Here is a 19,870-nt window from a genome sequence, read left to right on the forward strand (position 1 = left end):
AGCTTCCTCTTTGCCTTATCATTTGCAGTTGGCATTAATGTTGGGAAGTGGTGTAATTATATTAAAACTTGTTAACACGCACCGGCCCGGCGGCGGGCCCTAGGGGGCGTTTTTACGTGTTTTTGTACTTTGTTTAACATCAAATATTCAATCAACAATCATAAACTTTGCATTATTTGAAAGTTTAAACACTCCAAATTCATGTTCTGAGCTTATTTTTGCAATCAATACACTGGTGTGGAAAAAATTTAATGAAATGCAGACGGAATGCATATAAAAAATTTTGTGGGTACTCACATGGCTTGCCATATGGTTCTGACAATTTCTGACAATTCCCAAAATCTTCAACGTACATTGCAAGGTAAGGGTCCACTCTTCAAAAAGCATCCCACGTTTTAATCCAAAACAATGAAAAATAGTGAGAAATCCAGCAATATCCTCCTTTGTTTACATCCGCGCGTCCGCTAAGTATGATCGATCATGTTTATTTTCTATCAAATATCGATTTTTATCAGTGAAAATCCATCTCTTCCTGCTTCGTTAGACTGTTCAGATAAATATCCCGCCCTATTTTTCTGTTTTGTCCAATCAGAAAAGGTTTGACAACTCAAAATCTCATGCGATCAATGATTTGCCTAGATAGATGTCCTTCAGCTTGCCATAGGCTTTTGACTGGATTACACCAAAACAAAGCCAGCCAATGCATAGTGAGCAAAGCTTTGATTGACAGAGGAAGTAACCAATCATGAAACGATTATAAGGATTCAACTTACGTCAGTAAAGTGTACTTCTGCGCAAATCTACAGAGGGCATGGAGAGAAATGCCCACGCCCCTCCGTGCGCGTTTGTTTGTTTGGGTAGCATAGCAGCCGGCTAAGCTCTCCGGAGCCGCTGAGAAACCTCTTCAAATGTTAGATATAACATCTCCATTGTGGATCTTGGACTACAGATGACTTTTTTGTGTTGAAAGTGTTTTGGAGAAGTTGATAAAGAGCATGATCGCGGATCAACAATGCAAGACTGGATGTAAACAAAGCGCGTCGTCGAGGAGAGATGGACCGGATTATGAGCTCAGCTGCGCTCGCTTGGATAAAGTAAGTGGATTCTTTTGTTGATTTACGTTACATTTCTTGTTTCATGTTAGCTGTTTTGATTATAAAGTAACACTGGAGATGACTAATATACGAGTTTTACATGGTTTCGTTTTTGTATGACATGTTATATAAATGCATCATATTTATAGCTATATGAATCAAATGCACAGAATATACAAACTAAAAACTAGAAAATAAGATATGTGGTGGAAAATATGAGTATTACCAGCTGAGAAATATAGGTTATTTGGCAAACATAAGACATTTGTAATTATAAATAAATATATTCATGTAATGTGTGTGTGTTTGTGTATATGTATTATGTTCATGTATATTACATCATAGTTTCTCATACAAATAGTTGTATGTCTCTAACTTTTGACTCAAACTAAAATCCTATCTTGCTTTGTGTGTGTGTGTGTGTGTGTGTGATGTGATGTAAAACAGGACTTCAGCTGACACAGGAGGACTGGAATCTGGAGTGCATTCATGAGCGACCATATTCAAAATAGCAAGTATTTTGTTATAATGTGCAAATGTTTTTTTCTGAAATAGTTTTTTCTATGTGCTTTGGTGGGCAGAGAAGTTCTGAATTGATATACATCATGTAATATGTAGTCCTGACTCATTTTCTTTTTATAATCATGTCATATTGTTATCATGTGTATATTTGGAGTTTCCAAGTGCACTTTTTCTGAAAGGACGCCTGGACTTTTTTGAAATAAAAGCTCACAGAAACAACATTTTTTGGAGTATCATTCTCAAATTTGAATCACAGCATGGTCAGACATTCAGTTCACCTATATGGTGTCCCCAGGTGTCTCACATGACCATTTCATACCTTTTTTGCTAAGTGAATGTTATTTAAAGAAAAACGGAAGTCATTTAATGTATATTTTACCTTGTTTTACTCTGTTTCTTTACTACTCTGAGTTGTTATGACTATTAGGCAACAATATGTCAAGTGTCTAGTTTCAAACAAGACCAGAATTATGAATATAGACCATAGGGTTAAAAGCTGCAGATGTTTTAGTTTGGAGTTGTCGTTTTTCAGAAAATGCTCAAAAATATAAGTGCTAGCTAACAGGTTAAAGGATTGGAAAGCCACTGCTATCCCATGCTTTCAGATATGGCTTACGGAAAATGGTCTCTGTTTTAAACCTTCAAAAAATTTGGCTTAACATAATAGTAGAACTTAAAGATTATTTTGTAGTAATTATCTAAGGTTATGATTTTTGTGTTGATTTTGTCCCTGTCTCTGCGTGATCTTCATTCTATTTATCTAGGCATTTTTGTCATTTCTAAATTCGTCTGGGTTTTTTTGGTGGGGTGGGGGGCATGTTGTTTTTTGTTTGTTGTTATAAAACTAATATGACAAAAAAATCATAAAAACAGCCAAACAAAAAACGTAAAATTAGACTTTCTTTAAAAGTTCTACTGCCAAAAACTGTTATTTTATGGATTTCCCCCAGATTATTATGATCAAACAACTTCAATAAAGTGACTAATAAAAGAAAAAGTGAAAGAAACATGATTGTCTCTACATTTTACCCAAGTTATGAACACACACTCTCACCACTAGTCCACTAGGCTTCTTAATGCTATATGGTACAGTATATAAGGCACACTTATTGTGCACTCATATCATGAACATTTTTAATTAACAATGAGGTTGCATATTACTAACAATGTGAGAATCTCAGTATGAGAATGGTGTGATGTCACTTTGAGCATCGCGTGATCTCACTTATTTGCTCTCATAAACACCTAACTCGCTTTCCATCCAATAAATGCAAAAACCTTTTATCCAAGGTGGTCATTTTGGTTGGGGCAGTTTTTTTGGGGTATAGGTGGAAAGGCAGTACAAGTGGAGCACAAGTGAACTTTCTGCTATGTTTTTATTTGATTTCATTACTACCATGTGGCTCTTGTGAAGTTTTGTGTGGTATCAATCATTTCTGTGGTTTCAATAAATGTGTCTCCAAAAAAATGTCTTACAGCAGTCAACAATCAGGGAAACGCCCCATGTTGTTTATTCAGACCATTTGGCAGAAACAGGTTTCTGTATTTTACAAACATGTTTCTTGTTTTTGTTTTTTTTTACTTTTAACTGTTTTTATTGTGGAGGAGAGCTGAGTTTGTTCCTCTAAAAGAAAAACAATTGCTCCATGGCAGAACATACAGCTATGTTAATTCACTCTGATTGCAGGTTACGACAGTACAGTTTCTCCAACATGTGTGTAATCTGATTAAAATTTGCATTTACATGTACATTCTGTATAATATGACACAAATGACTGCGCAAGCGCACAGACAGGGTTGCCAGATTTGTGTATTAAAACACACCATCTCTTGTCAAGTTCACACTTTTACCTCTGGATGGTTATTACATACATCTTGTGATGCACTTTTGGACACATCATCAGAGATAGTACCTAGAGTCATGGGTGGTCGGGTCTTTCAACGTCAGACCCCCTCACCCAGGCGACCCGACCGGGAGTGATCAATTCCCGATCTGTGTCCAAGCAGCGTTCACCCACTGTTTGTTCCTCCTGATCCACAGCCATCGTCAGACTTTATCTGCAGCTGCACTGATGGCTCTTCTCTTACGTGCCCCTGTAATTGCCAGGAGGCTGTAGGCCCTACATAGTGATTTTCCTGCAAAGCCCCTTCCACCAACTTCGATGGGCAAGCACTGTGCAAGCCACCCCCGTCTCTGACACTCCTCTACTTCACCCATCTCACAAGTGGCCATGCCCTTAAAATATATTTTAAACGAATGAGTTACAAAAAATTCACCCCCTCACAGTTGTCATAAAGGGCTAAATTAGCTATATAGAGCAAAAACACCTTTTTTTATTTCTGCTGTGAAGATGGGTATTTTAACATGGAGGTCTATGGGAATTGACTCCTTTTTGGAGCCAGCCTCTAGTGGCCAGTCGATGAATTGCAGTTTAAGTCACTTCCGTATTGGCTTCATCAGAGAGATCGGAAGGTTGCCCCTCGGTTACCCAGCTAGAAATAAAAAGTTCTAAGAACGTTCCCTGAAAGTTCCCGAATGTTCCCAAAAACATTCTGCCAACGTTAAAAGCGGCTAGTTTTTTTTAAGTTCTAGGAACATTTCTGTTGTCTGAACGTTAGAGTAATGTTACATTTTACCATTTTAAACGTTATGACAATGTCATGTTTTAATGTTCAAACAATGTTTAAATCAACATCTGTTTATTATATTGACTTGTTTAATTGTTATGTAAATGATAGAGAAACATTGCATTTTATTATTTTATAAAATTTTATTTCTGTATGCAGTAAATATATTGCTGTAGAAAACTCAATTCACTTACTAGGTTTAGATGTTGATGTTTGTTTCATTTTAAGTCACCCTTATTGTGATTAGTGTTTGTTTTAGTTGGTCTCTTGACACTTGACTTTTTGTTTGCTATTTTTTTTCTGGTTGTGTTAACTTTGTGTTAATGCACCACATTTGTTATGAACATGCCAAGTTAATAGTGTTATTCTGCGGTTGTTGGTACATAATGGTAAAGATCATCACCTAATTCATTTACTAATCAAAAGTTCATTCTCCGTCAAAAATGCAAATGAGATCCAGCACCTTCACAGCAGTTTGTCATTAAGGAGTTTTAGAAACTTTGGATAAAAATATCCGATGTTTAATTGGGATGCACAAACATCAAGAATTAGACTATGAATCTCAATCATGGTGACAATTAAATGAAAAACTTCATGCTGCAATGCATGCTGGGTATTAACACATTACAAACCTCATTCAGGACTCCCAGCATGCACTGCGGCATGGATAAATAAGGATTTTTTTAACAATTTTAATTGTCACCATGGTTGAGATTCATAGTCTGATTCTTGATGTTTGGGCATCCCAATTATACAGCGGATATTTTTTGTCCAAAGTTTCTAAAACTCCTTAATGACAAACTGCTGTGAAAGAGTTGGATCTAATATACATTATTTGCAGAAAATAAACTTTTGATTAGTAAATGAATTAGGTGATGATCTTTACCATTATGTACCAACAACCACAGAAATACACTAATAACTTTTCATAACAAATGTGATGCATTACCACAAAGTTAACACAACCAGGAAAAAACTAGTAGGCCAAAAGTCAAGTGTCAAGAGACCAACTAAAACAAACACGAATCACAATAAGGGTGACTTAAAATGAAACATCAACATCTAAACCTAGTAAGTGAATTGAGTTTTCTACAGCAATATATTTACTGAACATTCAGAAATAATGTTTTATAAAATAATACAATGCAATGTTTCTCTACATAACAATTAAACAAGTCAATATAATAAACAGTTGTTGTTTTAAACATTGTGTGAATATTAAAACATGACATTGTCATAACGTTTAAAAATGGTAAAATGTAACATTACTCTAACGTTCAGACAACAGAAACGTTCCTAGAACTTAAAAAAAACTGGCCGCGTTTAACGTTGGCATAATGTTTTTGGGAACATTGGGAACTTTCAGGGAACGTTCTTAGAACTTTTTATTTCTAGCTGGGTACTTGCTTAAGTATCTATATATTAAATCAGTGTTTGTACAATATTTTAATAGATACGTTTGCTTAAATACCGTTTAAATGGATATTTTGTTTCATAATGACCGAATCACTGTAATGAAAAAAACTAATCCCAGATTAAGTTTAGTTTAGCTAAATTAAGTTGTGCAATTTCTTGTCTTCTTAAACAAATGTTGTTGTGCTTCACAACTATTACTGATTCATTGGAGGTATTATATAACAGGATTTTGATGGTTGTGTTGTTACTAAACTTTGTGACAATTTAATCTGAAAGCCAGCACGCAGGTTTAGTGTCCTGATTGGCCCGCGGAAGCTTCGTGTGTTGTGTTGCGTTGTTGTTGCTATAGCAACACATAACGCTTCAGAATACTGTTGCGCTACGGAGCGAAGTTAAACAGACGATAAACACGGTTAAATACCTACAATAATTAAAAAAATGTTTTTAGTGTCTTTAATGAGTTACTGAAAAACGGTTGATCTTCGCGGGCGTATAATGCGTAAAGCACAGGCAGCTTCGCGCGGCGTCAGTGATGAAGATCATGATGCAGCAGTTGTACAGCTGCGCGCGCTCCTGAGGAGATATGAACATTACTGCATGCAGACTGACAGCAGTCCCTGTATTCTGCTCAAAAACGACATCCTCCTCAAAATTGACCAGAAACATCTTCTCAAAAAGGTGAATTGTGGTTAATTCATGTACTGGGGTAAAAATAGTACGACAATATAATGCTTTAATGACCACAAATAATGTGTGCATAGTTTTCATTAGCATTAAGCATATTTTTTACTGTACTTGTGTTTTTTTGTTATTCTTAATGATCATTAGGGAAAAAGGTTGTTTTTGTATTTTAGGAAAATAAGCTACTACAGTGATTAAAAATGTAAGTAAGTTAGTGTACTAGCCCATATTTGTTCCTCCTTGCAGCAATGATGATGATATATGTGTTGGGATGGTGTTTGTGCTTAGTTGTCATTTTATTTTAAAATAAATGTAATTTCTTACCCTGCATTGGGTGTAATCATTCTCATTAACCCAGTTACCTAAAACAAATGTTGGTACATGTCTTTCTCAAGTCCTTTGTCTCTTCTTACTCTGTAGATCACACTGTCATTTCCAGATGACAAGCCGTCAGATGCCGTTTTGCCAAGCCTCCAGCCTCTGTTAATGGCTTTACGAGATGAACGTTACATACATGTTGAAGAATTAAACATCTGGAGTCTACCTCTCAAACATAAAGACGTAGTTGAGCTGGTGAGGACTGACACCCGTTTACTACATTTCCTGATTTTTTTTAATAGATTATTTATTGATTTAAGACAACGATTTAGTGTTGTTATTGTTTTTAAGCCTTTCACAGGAATCTACTTACACAAATACTTTTTAAGATTGTTTACATTTTTACACCTCAGTCACTTCTTTTTTTTTTATTCAAGAATTGCACAGTTTACCGAAACTTTCATCTTCATTATAAAAATAACATATTGTGCATTTTCCAACATTGCAGGTGTTTTAACATAAACAAAACATAAACAAAAGAATAACATCATCACATTTTGCCAGGGGAAGTACGGATTTATAAAAATATATCAAATTGTTTAAACACATTCACAGTTTTTATTGCCTTTTGATTAAGAGAATACTAAATCGTGTTGACATATTGCTTGACCTCAATGTTAAAAGCAATAAAAGATGTTTTGGAATGTGCAAACTTACATTTATGAATAGCAAGTTGCCAAGAGAATAATGAGATTAATAATGAAAGTTTCATAAGGCCTAGTTTTAGTTCTGTTGAGGCAGGGACGTACTGGGACTGAAATTCAGCCCGGGACTTTAAGATGGAGAGGCCTTTTACACGAGGGCCCTTGGTGCACGAGCAGGATTTTTTGCAGTTATTTTAATTCTAGTAGTGTTTTTATGGTATGAAGAGAATCAGATTATGCTGAAGACCTTAAAGAAACTTTAGGATAACACCTGCCTCCTCAGGTTGTATAAGCAAGTCACCACTGCACTAAACACAACCAGGTCAGCAAAACCCAATCTCGAACACATAAGTCACAGTATACTGCTAACTACCAGCATGTCATGTGTACAGTCAGTTGGAGTGATAGAATTGTTACAAATACTCACACATACCCACTCAGATAATCAAAAACTACAATACAGTCCCATAAAATAGAGATTGTGTGTGTACGTACTCACTTTCAACTCTCCCTGGCTCCACTTCCCCTGTGCTGGACCCTGCCTCTGCTTACTGATTGTACAGCTACATATGCATGAGAAGAACATCAGTAATAAATATGACTAAGAATAATTCCTTTTTTTAATTCAATCTGTGCTTTAGTCAGGTTATAATCTAGTAAGTGGAACTATTGCATTTTATCCTATATGTAAATATGTAATATTGTGCTGTATTTTTCTATTTGTGTGTCCTTAATAAAGCTTTGATTGATTGATTGATTGATTGATTGATTGATTGATTGATTGATTGATATGCCTACCCTGCTGAAAAAAACAGCATCAAAAAACAGCATCAAACCAGCATGGGAATTATGCTGGGCTATGCTGGTTTGATGCTGGTTTAGCTGGTGGTGGTTTATGCTGGTTTTTCCAGCAGGGTAATATGATTGCCTACCCAGCCCTGCACACTGCCCCATCACTGTTTTTGTACTGGTTCCATTCTCCTCCTCCTCTTGTTCTGCTTTCCTTCCTCCTCCTCATCAATATGACTGCAAGAGTCATCATCAACCTGTCTCTCTCCATCAGTGACCTTAACAGCTAATATACAGACATACAGGGATTCCTTAGACCATTTTACTGTTTGAACACAATGATGACGTGAAAACGTACAGTATGCACGCGCATGTTGGCAATGGAAGTATGGCAAGAAACAGCAGTGAAGCAACACAGACAGAGAAAGTTATATTTAAAAGTTGACTTTATCAAGTTTTTCAACACAGCTACCAGATCCGTGTACTATAGTGTAGTGAATAGAAGACGTTAGCAGATGGCCAAATATAAAGTGACCATATATACGTATATTAGTATATTATTAGTGCAACCACACGCAATTGCCAGACATTTTGATGCTGGGAAACTGTTTTGATAAACTTACTGAGTTGCTAACACGTTAAAACCACTGGGGAACAACACCACTTCTGTTGCCAAAATGCGCACGCAGGCTATTTCATCAATTTCATAAGCGGGATAATGTAAAGCGAGACGGTTCTTATAGCGAATACAACCCCGTAAGGCTGATTCAAGCTCCGCTTTGCGTGGGGTCCTGATAAGCCTGTCGGGGTTGTATTCGCTATAACAACCGCCTCGCTCTACATTATCCCTTATATATGCCTATATTTAAATGCAAATATAAATGATTTCAGTGTTTAATAGATGCATCACTAATTGTGCACCTGTCCTGTCCATGCTGCTGGTCCTTCCTCATCTGCACCTCCTGCCACAGCGTCCTTTTGACTGCGAAAAAGGTCTGTTGGCGCATTTAGCTGCCTCTTGTGCCAACATTTTTATTTTTTAGGCCCCACCCATTTCTTTCTCTTCTTTTCTTGTGCGAATAGCACGACTCCGGATGGAGACTGAGGAAAGAGCAGAAGCCCGTAAAGCCGAGTTGGAGGTACGTCTTGAAATCCGCAGGCTCGAAATTCAAGCCGAGAAAGAGGTTAAGCTGCGGCAGTTGGAGATTGAGGCAGCTAAGGTTGCTCCAGTCCCAGCTGTTCAGCTGAACTCCTCGTCGGTAAGTGGTAATTTGGCCAATTCGGGTTCCGCTACATTTGATGTAGGTAAACATATTGCTTTGGTACCGAATTTTAGAGAAACTGAAGTGGATAGTTATTTTAATGCTTTTGAAAGAATCGCAATTTCTTTAAGTTGGCCTAAAGATGTATGGTCATTATTATTGCAATGCAAATTAGTTGGGAAGGCTTTAGAAGTGTATTCTACCTTATCTTTGGAAGAGAGTTTGAAATATGACACAGTTAAACAGGCCATACTGAGATCATATGAGCTAGTTCCGGAAGCCTATAGACAGCAGTTTCGCAACCGTAAGAAAAGCTCTACTCAAACTTATATGGAATTTGCACGAGATAAGACTGTCCTTTTTGATAAATGGTGCACCTCTAGTAAAGCTGATGACTTTGTCTCCCTTAAAGAACTTGTGTTGCTAGAGGATTTTAAGCAATGTCTGCCAGAGAAGATGGTCTTGTATTTAAATGAACAGAAAGTAACGACACTGTCCCAAGCTGCTGTGCTAGCAGATGAGTTTGTACTTACCCATAAAAATGTTTTTCAGTCAATAGGTGCCGAAAAGAGTTTTGTACCAAGATTTTCAGCAAATATTCAGCAGTCCAAACAGAATGGTGAGAAGCCTAAGGAGACTCGTGAGTGCTTTTATTGCCATAAGAAAGGTCATGTGTTGGCTGACTGTTTAACTTTGAAACGTAAACAGAACGCACCAAAAAGAGAGGTGGCGTTTGTTAATTCTGTTTGCCCTAGTGTAATGTCTGAACAGAAAGATGAATTACCAGATCCCAGTTATTTGCCTTTCTTGTTTAAAGGTTTTGTCTCATTAACAGGCAATAAGGAGGACCAAGTGGAATAGTGGAAATGAAGGCACGTTATGATAAAAGCACTGTGATTAGATCTTTTGCGGTCGGTGACCAGGTCTTAGTCTTACTCCCAATTCCTGGATCTGCCTTGTCCGCACGATTTACAGGGCCATACAAGATACTAGAGAAGAAGAGTGATACAGATTATGTGGTGAACACGCCTGACAGAAAGCGGCAGAAAAGGCTGTGCCACATTAACATGTTGAAATCTTACTATGTTAGAGAAGCAACAGAATCTCTTAGTACAGAGAATAAAAAAGATTCTATCTCACCAGTAGGGGTTGTGCGTAAGTTGAGTCCATCTGAGCCGGAGAGTACTGAGCTGGATGAGTTATGGGATTCTGATACATCATTGTTAACTGCCAGGTTGTCGAATTCCGAGACTCTTTCAAATTTGTCAAATATCTTAAGTCATCTGGAGGTTGATCAAAAGCAAGAGATGGTGGAGCTGTTTAACAGGTTTCCTTCTATCACAGGTGATGTTCCTACATTAACCAATGTACTGCAGCATGATATAATAGTCGGTAATGCTCAGCCTGTTAAACAACATCCATATAGAGTAAATGCTATTAAGAGAGATATGATGAGGCAGGAGACTCAATACTTGTTGGAAAAGGGGTTGGCCAAGCCAAGTATTAGTCCTTGGAGTTCCCCATGTCTATTAGTACAAAAATCAGACGATTCCATGCGTTTCTGTACCGATTATCGCCGTGTTAATGCTGTTACGATACCTGATTGTTTTCCCATGCCAAGGATGGAAGATTGTGTCGACAGCGTGGGTTCCGCCAAATTTGTGAGTAAACTTGATCTACTTAAAGGGTACTGGCAAGTTCCTTTGACCACTAGGGCATCAGAGATTTCAGCTTTTGTGACCCCAGATTGTTTTTTACAATATAACGTTATGGCGTTTGGCTTGAGAAACGCCGCTGCTACTTTTCAAAGATTGGTCAATATTGTTCTTGCTAATGTTCCCAACTGCAATGCTTATCTTGACGATCTTATTGTGTATTCGCAGAGTTGGTCCGAACATGTATCTTTATTGGAGACTGTCTTTCAACGACTGGAAAGAGCATGTCTGACATTGAACCTTTCTAAATGTGAGATTGGTAAAGCAACTGTGACCTATTTAGGTAAACAAGTTGGACAGGGAGAAGTACGCCCGTTACTAGCAAAAATTACTGCTATTAGTGAATTCCCTGTGCCAAAGACCCGACGTGAGTTACGCAGGTTTTTAGGCATGGCCGGATATTATCGGTGCTTTTGCCGGAACTTTTCCTCTGTGGCCGTTCCTCTAACAGCTCTTCTTAGCCCTTCTAACTCCTTTTCTTGGACACTGGAATGTCAGATAGCTTTCGACAACATTAAAGCTCTATTGTGTAGTGAACCTGTGTTGTCTGCCCCAAATTTTGACACACCTTTCAAGTTGGAGGTTGATGCTAGTGAGGCAGGAGCCGGTGCAGTACTTTTACAGGAAGATAGTGATGGAATTGACCACCCAGTGTGCTACTTCTCTAAAAAGTTTAGCAAATGCCAACGTAACTATTCAACAATAGAAAAGGAGGCTTTGGCTTTGTTGTTAGCTCTTCAACATTTTGAGGTATATGTTGGGTCTTCTATTCTTCCTGTGGTTGTCTTCACCGACCATAATCCACTAACTTTCATTTCACGTATGTGTAACCAGAATCAGAGGTTGATGAGATGGTCCCTCATTTTTCAGAACTACAACCTTGAAATAAAGTATAAAAGAGGTGTGGATAATATTGTGGCAGACGCCCTGTCTCGAGCGTAAAGATTGGAATGTTTATTTTTATTTTTCTTCAAAAAAAAAAAAAAAAAAAAAAAAAAACATGTGTTTTTTTTTTTTTCTTTAAGGGTGAGGGTGTTACATCCTGTGTCATGATGAGCGTTTCGTCCTCCTGTTTTCCTTGTTGTGACTATTTGTGTTTGCAGAGCTCATGATTGGACGCCGGTGCTGTCAATCATTGTTAAGACGTCTGCTATCCGGCCTACCAGGAGTCATCATGCCCCATAAGAAGGCGGAAGGGGCAAAGGACGGGAGGGCGTGGTTGGACGACGGTATGGAGAAGCACGCCCCAGATCCGGTGCGAGAACCAGGAGGGCTGAGGAGTGATCCGGGATGGATAGGAAGTGAGGTGATTGCAGGAAGAGAATATGAGAATGATCTAGAGGAGATGGAAGGTGATGAAGTTTCAATAATTTCTAATGGAACAAATTCAAACGATGGAGCTTGGCAGGAGGTGAGACAAGAGAGAAAGAAAAGGAAAGCCATAGGAAATAAAGGAGATGAGAGTAGAGAATCTGAAATTAAAGTCATAATTCGATTTCAAACCCTGTGTGCATTGAATCCTTTAAAGATTAGCGAAGCTGTGTACAAGCTAGTAGGAGAGGTATATACAGTAAAAACTTTAAGAGATGGAAACTTGCTAATTGTTTGCAAAGATAGAGATCAACAACAAGGTTTGATGATGTGTAAAACGTTACTGGGGAAGGCAGTGAAGCCGCAAATATGGGAAGAAAGAGGGAGAGCTATGGGTGTTATATCTGGAGTATCGACTGATGTGACTGAAGAAGAAATCAAAGTAAATATAAGAGGAGTTCGTGTAAACAAGGTTAAACGACTGCCTTATACTAGAGACGGAGTTAAAAGACCAAGTATGTCTGTTATGCTGGCACTAGATGAGGACAAACTACCTGAACGGATTAGAATTGGGTATGTTAGCTATGAAGTGAGACCATACATTCCCCCACCGATAAGATGCTTTAAATGTCAACGTTTTGGTCATATTGCTGTAGCATGTAGAGCTAAGGCCCGTTGTGCTAAGTGTGGGGGGGACCATGAATATGGTAAATGTACTGAAGGGACCAAACATAAATGTTGTCATTGTGGGGGAGAGCACAGTGCTGCGTACAAGGGATGTGAAGCACACAAAAGAGCAGTTCAAGTTCAAAATGTGAAAGTAAAAGAAAAAATGACATATGCTGAAGCAATCAAAAAAATTGACTTTGAAACAAGGAATAAGGTAGGCCCAAGGGTAGGCATAGTACCTGTGATCCAAAATCCAGCCCAAAAAGTGGTGCATAAATGCTGTAAAGTAAATGAAAATACTCTGATTGTAGAAAAGAAGACATTTATTGCATTTATGGTGGAAGTCATTAACTGCACAGCACAAACAGATAGCAGAACAGCAAGAATAAAGATAATCTTAAAAGCAGCAGAGAAGTATTTAGGTGAAGAGGGACTAACAACCGATTCTATTAATGAAATGCTTAGAACAGAGGTAGTAGAAAGTCAGTCATCATGTGGTGGTGGATATTGATGGGTATATCCATTTTGCAATGGAACGCCAGGAGTTTAATTTCTAATGGACAAGAATTAAAGTTTTTTATTGAAGAACTATTTGTCAAACCTAACGTTATTTGTGTTCAGGAAACTTGGTTAAAACCTTCTCTTGATTTTGTAATTCATGGGTACACGGCTGTGCGCAAAGATAGAAGTTCTGTAACAGGGGGTGGAGTGGCTACATTTGTCCAACAAGGTATAAATTTTAGGGCTATAAATAATGATGTACAGATTGAAGTGGTCATAATTGAAATATGGGTTGATAGAACTAAAATCAAAGTAGCTAACCTTTATAACCCCTGCCAAAAGTTAACAAAAGTTATGCTGGAAGGAATATGGGAAGGGGGAAATGGCAAAGTAATAATTTGTGGAGATTTTAATGCACATAGCTCACTCTGGGGTAGTACAAGAACAGATGAAAATGGGAGTATCATTGAGGAGTATTTGGATGAGCACAGTTTAGTGTGTTTGAATGACGGAAGAGGTACAAGATTTGATGTAGGTAGAGGAACAGAGTCAGCCATTGATCTAACTATAGTGTCAGAACAAATAGCAGGGAGAAGCCAATGGGAGGTTTTCAATGATAATAGTTTGGGAAGTGACCATTACCCTATTTGGACAAAGATGAGAGATCAAAGTGTACATTTAGAAGGGAATTGGATACCTAGATGGAAAATGAAAGCGGACAATTGGGGATATTATAGTATGGTAGCAAGTGGAAAGTTGATGGGGATTCAGTCATATTCAGATGATGTTGAGGAGTGGAACTCTATGATTACTGATATGCTATATGAATCAGCAGAGGAGACTATAGGTAAATCTACCGGGATGAAGAAAAAGAAAATGGTTCCATGGTGGTCAGAGGCGTGCAAAGAAGCAGTTAAAGCAAGGAATAAGGCATTTAAAATTATTAAATCAAATCACATATTCAGTAATTTAATAGAATATAAAAAAGCACAGGCCAAAGCAAAAAGAGTTATTTGTGAGGCCAAAAGAAAATATTGGAGAGACTTTTGCAGCAATATTGGGTCTGAAATTAAGGTTAGTGACGTATGGGGAATGATAAGGAAAATGGGAGGCATCAGAAGGGACTTCTCCATACCAGTAATAAGAGGAAATGACATTGAGGCAGTAACTAATTCAGAAAAGGCAGAGGTATTGGCTAGAGCATTTGTTAAGGTACATAGCACACAAAATTTATCCAATGAAGAGTTAATGTGGAGAACAAAGGTGATTAAGGAAAACAGGAGTATTTTGGAGAGGAAAATCACAGGTGATTGTGCAATTGATAGAAATTTTTCATTATTTGAACTAAAAAGAGCTTTAATAGGTGCTAAGAATACTTCGCCAGGGAAAGATGATGTGTGTTACAAAATGATAGAGCAACTATCTGATGTGGCTAAGTGTGTCGTCTTAAAATTGTATAATAAGATATGGGAGCAAGGGAAGTTGCCTAGAATGTGGAAACACTCTGTTGTAGTTCCCATAGGTAAGCCAGGCAAGGACAAAACAGAGGTTAAAAGCTATAGACCAATTGCTCTTACATCCAACATGTGCAAAATAATGGAGAAAATGATTACTTTTAGACTAGGATATGTAATTGAAAAAAAAGGACTGCTCTCCCCTTACCAGAGTGGATTTCGTAGTGGTCGCACAACAATGGACCCAATTATTTGTCTAGAAAATGAAATTAGGAAAGCTCAAGTAAGTAAAGAATCTGTTTTGGCTATACTGTTTGATATTGAGAAAGCATATGACATGTTGTGGAAGGAGGGGCTTTTAATTAAGTTAAATAATATGGGTATAGGTGGCAGGTTGTTTAACTGGATTCAAGACTTTTTAAATAATAGAACCATAGAGGTAAGAGTAGGGATGGAGTTTTCAAGTACATATTCAATAGAGAATGGTACCCCACAAGGAAGCGTATGTAGCCCAATGCTTTTTAATATAATGATTAATGACATTTTTAATAGAATAGATCAAAGGATGGGTAGAGCATTGTATGCTGATGATGGGGCATTATGGGTGAGAGGTAGGAATATTGATAATTTGAAGATTAAAATGCAATCAGCAATTGATAACGTTGAAAAGTGGTCACACGAGTGGGGCTTTCATCTATCTGTTGAAAAGACACAGTTTATATGTTTTTCCAAAAAAAGAACAAACCCTATTATAGATCTCAAAATGTATGGGCAGCAACTTAAGCAAGTTGAAAGTATAAGATATTTGGGGGTATGGTTTGATGTTAAGCTGAATTTCAAAATGCATATTCAAAAAATGATAGATAAGTGCAAAAAAGGTATAAATATACTGAAGTGTTTAGCAGGGTCTAGTTGGGGAGCGTCGGGCATGTCATTGAAAAGGATTTATACTGCATTGATTCGTTCTGTTTTTGATTATGGAAGCATAGTGTATAGTTCAACAAATAAAACCTTATTGCAAGAACTAGATAGAGTACAGGCCAAGGCACTTCGAATATGTTGTGGTGCGTTTAGGACAACACCTATTCCAGCATTACAAGTAGAAGTAGGAGAAATGCCTTTAGATCTCAGGAGATTAAAATTAGCCATGTCTTATTGGACAAATCTGAAAGGACATGAAGAAACACACCCTACAAAGAAGGTGTTATTAGAATGCTGGGAGTATGGGCGCCCATCAGGCAGTTTTGGGTGGCATGGGAATAGGCAGGCAAAGAATATGGAAATTGACAAAATTGCATGTAGTAAAACTATTAACATACCAACAATCCCACCCTGGATGTTTTGTTTTCCTAGGGTGGATTTGGAGGCTAATAACATTATTAAATCAGGGATGTATCAAAACGTTCAGCAATATATTGATATAAGGTATGATGATGATACAGTTCAGATTTTCACAGATGCATCAAAAAACCAGACCGGGAAAACAGGGGTTGCAGTACACATTCCAAAGTATAATGTTAATATTAAAAAAAGGGCAACTGATCATCTGGCCATTTTTACAGCAGAAATGTTAGCAATAATTCTGGCTCTACAATGGGTGGAAGAAGTAAAACCCAATAAGGTGATTATTTGTTCAGACTCAATGTCCTCACTAGCATGCATTCAGAGCGGAAAGTCTACATGTAGACAGGATCTATTAGATGAAATTAATCAACTCATTTTCAAAATAAATCAACAGAGCACAAGAGTAGAATTTATATGGGTTCCTGCACATAGGGGAGTGGAGGGGAACGAGAAGGCAGACATGCTGGCCAAGGAAGCTGTTACATCAGAACTGGTTGAAATAAATATCACGTTAAGCAGATCAGAAATTAAAAGTATTATTAAGGACAAAATTAACAGAATATGGCAGGAGAGATGGGATAAGGAGGGAAAAGGTAGACACTTGTATAACATACACAAAGAGGTTACAACTAGTAAAATAAGTGGATTGGAAAGACAGGAGGAAACATGGTTTACAAGACTGAGGATGGGACATACAAGTTTAAATAGTGGATTACATATTATAGGAAAACATCAGACTGGAATATGCACAAATTGTGGAGTAACAGAAAATGTAAAACATATACTTATAGAATGCACACAATACACCAGGGAAAGGGAAAACATGAAGAAAGCGGTAAATAAAGAATTAACAATGGAAAACTTATTGAGTGTAACCAGCACACAGTCCTCAGTTAGGGCGGTTATAGCTTTCCTTAAAGAAACACAATTAGCAAGTAGAATTTAGTTTTCATCTTCTTTTTTTTTTTTTTTTTTTTTTTATAACTATTATTATTCCATCCCAATGTGATCACACCTCAGTCCAGTAGATGGCGGTAATGCACATTGATTGCAAACTGCCAATAAAACTCATCGAAGAAGAAGAAGAAGAAGGACGGGAGGGCGCGTCACTTCCTGCTTGACGGCTCTCGTTTGTCACGCTGCTCATCGTTCGTTTCTTATCACTTGCGTTTTGTGTCTTAGTATATTTTAAGTTCCTGAATTGATACCGCAACTCATCCTCTATTCGTCGCATTTGTTTGTTGAAACGGAATTGATTATTGTAGCAAACTGCCATTTTCACACTCTCTCCCTCTGAGGTGTGATTGTTGTGTTTAACCCCCATATCTCACGGTGTTGAGACGAGGCTAGTATGTCACGTGACGTACATAAATGCAACATGTAGGATGACTTTGTTTAGAAACATCAGGTAAGGAGCGGTTAAGCTTTATTTTGTATGTTTGTTTTGTTAGTGAGTGTAGCTAGCTGGCGTTTACGCTGAAGATTTATTTTCTTGTTTTATTTTCTTTAGATTAGTTTTGATTAGGTAGGAGATAGTAGGTCTTTTGTTTTATTTATTTCTTTGCTTTAAAGCTCCGCTCACGTCTCACATTGTTGAGTTTTTTCTTTCTCACATTGTATATAGTTTGAGTGTGATTTATTATATGGTTTCATTATTGTAAAAAAAAGATGAAACAAACTACTGAACAATATCACAGAAAACTACATTCTTCACTAAAGTTTTCTTAAAAGCAGTTTTTTTGTCTGTTTCATTCATTACTCCACACACACCAATATCAATGCATGTTCAAATTTATTAATTTCTGTGTGTTCGCTACCAAAATCCCTAGACAATAACAGCAGTAAAAGAGGTAGTCGTAACATTAGTGCAACCAAACGCAATTACCAGACATTTTGATGCTGGGAAACTGTTTTGATAAACTTACTGAGTTGCTAACACGTTAAAACCACTGGGGAACAACACCACTTCTGTTGCCAAAATGCGCACGCAGGCTATTTCATCAATTTCATAAGCGGGATAATGTAAAGCGAGGCGGTTCTTATAGCGAATACAACCCCGTAAGGCTGATTCAAGCTCCGCTTTGCGTGGGGTCCTGATAAGCCTGTCGGGGTTGTATTCGCTATAACAACCGCCTCGCTCTACATTATCCCTTATATATGCCTATATTTAAATGCAAATATAAATGATTTCAGTGTTTAATAGATGCATCACTAATTGTGCACCTGTCCTGTCCATGCTGCTGGTCCTTCCTCATCTGCACCTCCTGCCACAGCGTCCTTTTGACTGCGAAAAAGGTCTGTTGGCGCCAGGGGCGCAATGAACAGTTTCAAGGGGGGTATGCGAGACAGAAATTTGGGCCCCTTTCTTTAGATTATTGTTTGATTTTCATCCCATAATGTGTAGCTATAGAAAATTACTCGGTTGAGTGCGTTTATTTAATTTTACAAGTCGCATTTCCAATTAAAAATAAATGCATTAAGCAAAAAAAAAAAAAAACAAGATTTAAGCTATTCGAAAAACGAATACCATTTTAATCTGGAATGGCAAAAAACATTTACGTGACTGATTTTAAAGAGATCACTAAAAGAAGAAGAATGCATTTCTGAATCTATGGAAATCCTTTGAAAGTCGCGGCGAGTTTTCTGTGCGGTTTTAGAAGCAAAATGTGTACATTTATGTTTAGCCTATAATAGTTCATTCTTCAGAATTCAATTCAATTCATGATATTGATGATCTTATAGTCCATTTAGCCCATTTAAAAATGTTCTTACAAACCGACTGTATTCATCAGAAAACACCAAATAACTTATGTTCTCTTTATGTCGTCGTTATCTGTGCGTGTGTTTCCCGCAACCCCCACACGTGTCCTCCGCTCATGACAAAACGCGTGGCCGGCAAAAAGTATTTTAAAATTAATATGACGTTGATTTTTTTTAAAAAGTGTGCGCCTCGCCCATGCACGCCCTTAGCCAGTGACACAGAAATTGCAAAAACACAATCGGCTAAAGTTTTAAATATGACGTTGATTTTCAGTCAAAAGCATGCCGCAATCAAATGTGCTGGAGATGGGCATGCATATTTAATTTCTGTGCACTAAAGGCTGTTTTTTGAAAAGCGATAAAAGTGATATTCTCCATAATATGATTTTGCACATTCAATAACAACTATATTATTACAAAGATAATACTGCATGTTTTGGCATTTGATAGCATTTTGCAGTTTATATTTGTTACGTAATGAGGCACGGTGTTCTTTTTAATGTTCTTTTTCTATTTACAACACTTATCAACAAAATATTGATTCAAATTAAGAGACTAATTATGTTAAACGAAATTCATTTAAAGCAAACATTTTAAGCAAACAAAACTTAAATTAAACTCGAAAATTATGTCTTATGATCCACTCCATTTGTACCCTCATATTAGCCTTCAATCCATTACAACGCCAAATATATAGCGTTT

At 37.4% G+C, this 19,870-nt stretch overlaps 1 protein-coding gene and 1 long non-coding RNA gene across 5 annotated transcripts in view; one reads left to right on the forward strand and one right to left on the reverse strand.

Moving 5' to 3' along the window:
• The first annotated feature begins 5,736 nt into the window (after positions 1-5,736).
• The window catches only part of LOC129419039 (uncharacterized), a 28,011-nt gene continuing 13,877 nt past the window's right edge, over positions 5,737-19,870 (forward strand). For 2 of the 4 annotated variants that reach the window (XM_073853329.1, XM_055174028.2), the window contains exons 1-2: positions 5,737-6,338; positions 6,762-6,914. In XM_073853329.1, coding sequence (XP_073709430.1) covers positions 6,156-6,338; positions 6,762-6,914 — 336 coding nt within the window. In that variant the 5' untranslated portion in view covers positions 5,737-6,155. The remainder of the gene's footprint in view (positions 6,339-6,761; positions 6,915-19,870) is intronic. The other 2 variants (XM_073853330.1, XM_055174029.2) reach the window with 2 other exon arrangements.
• LOC141349686 (uncharacterized) lies at positions 7,474-9,164 on the reverse strand. The gene is made up of 3 exons (XR_012357647.1): positions 9,074-9,164; positions 8,296-8,438; positions 7,474-7,926 (listed from the first exon to the last, which is right to left on the reverse strand). It is a non-coding gene; the product is annotated as an uncharacterized lncRNA (long non-coding RNA).

The sequence above is a fragment of the Misgurnus anguillicaudatus genome, chromosome 15 (assembly GCF_027580225.2).
Source record: "Misgurnus anguillicaudatus chromosome 15, ASM2758022v2, whole genome shotgun sequence".
NCBI lineage: Eukaryota > Metazoa > Chordata > Actinopteri > Cypriniformes > Cobitidae > Misgurnus > Misgurnus anguillicaudatus.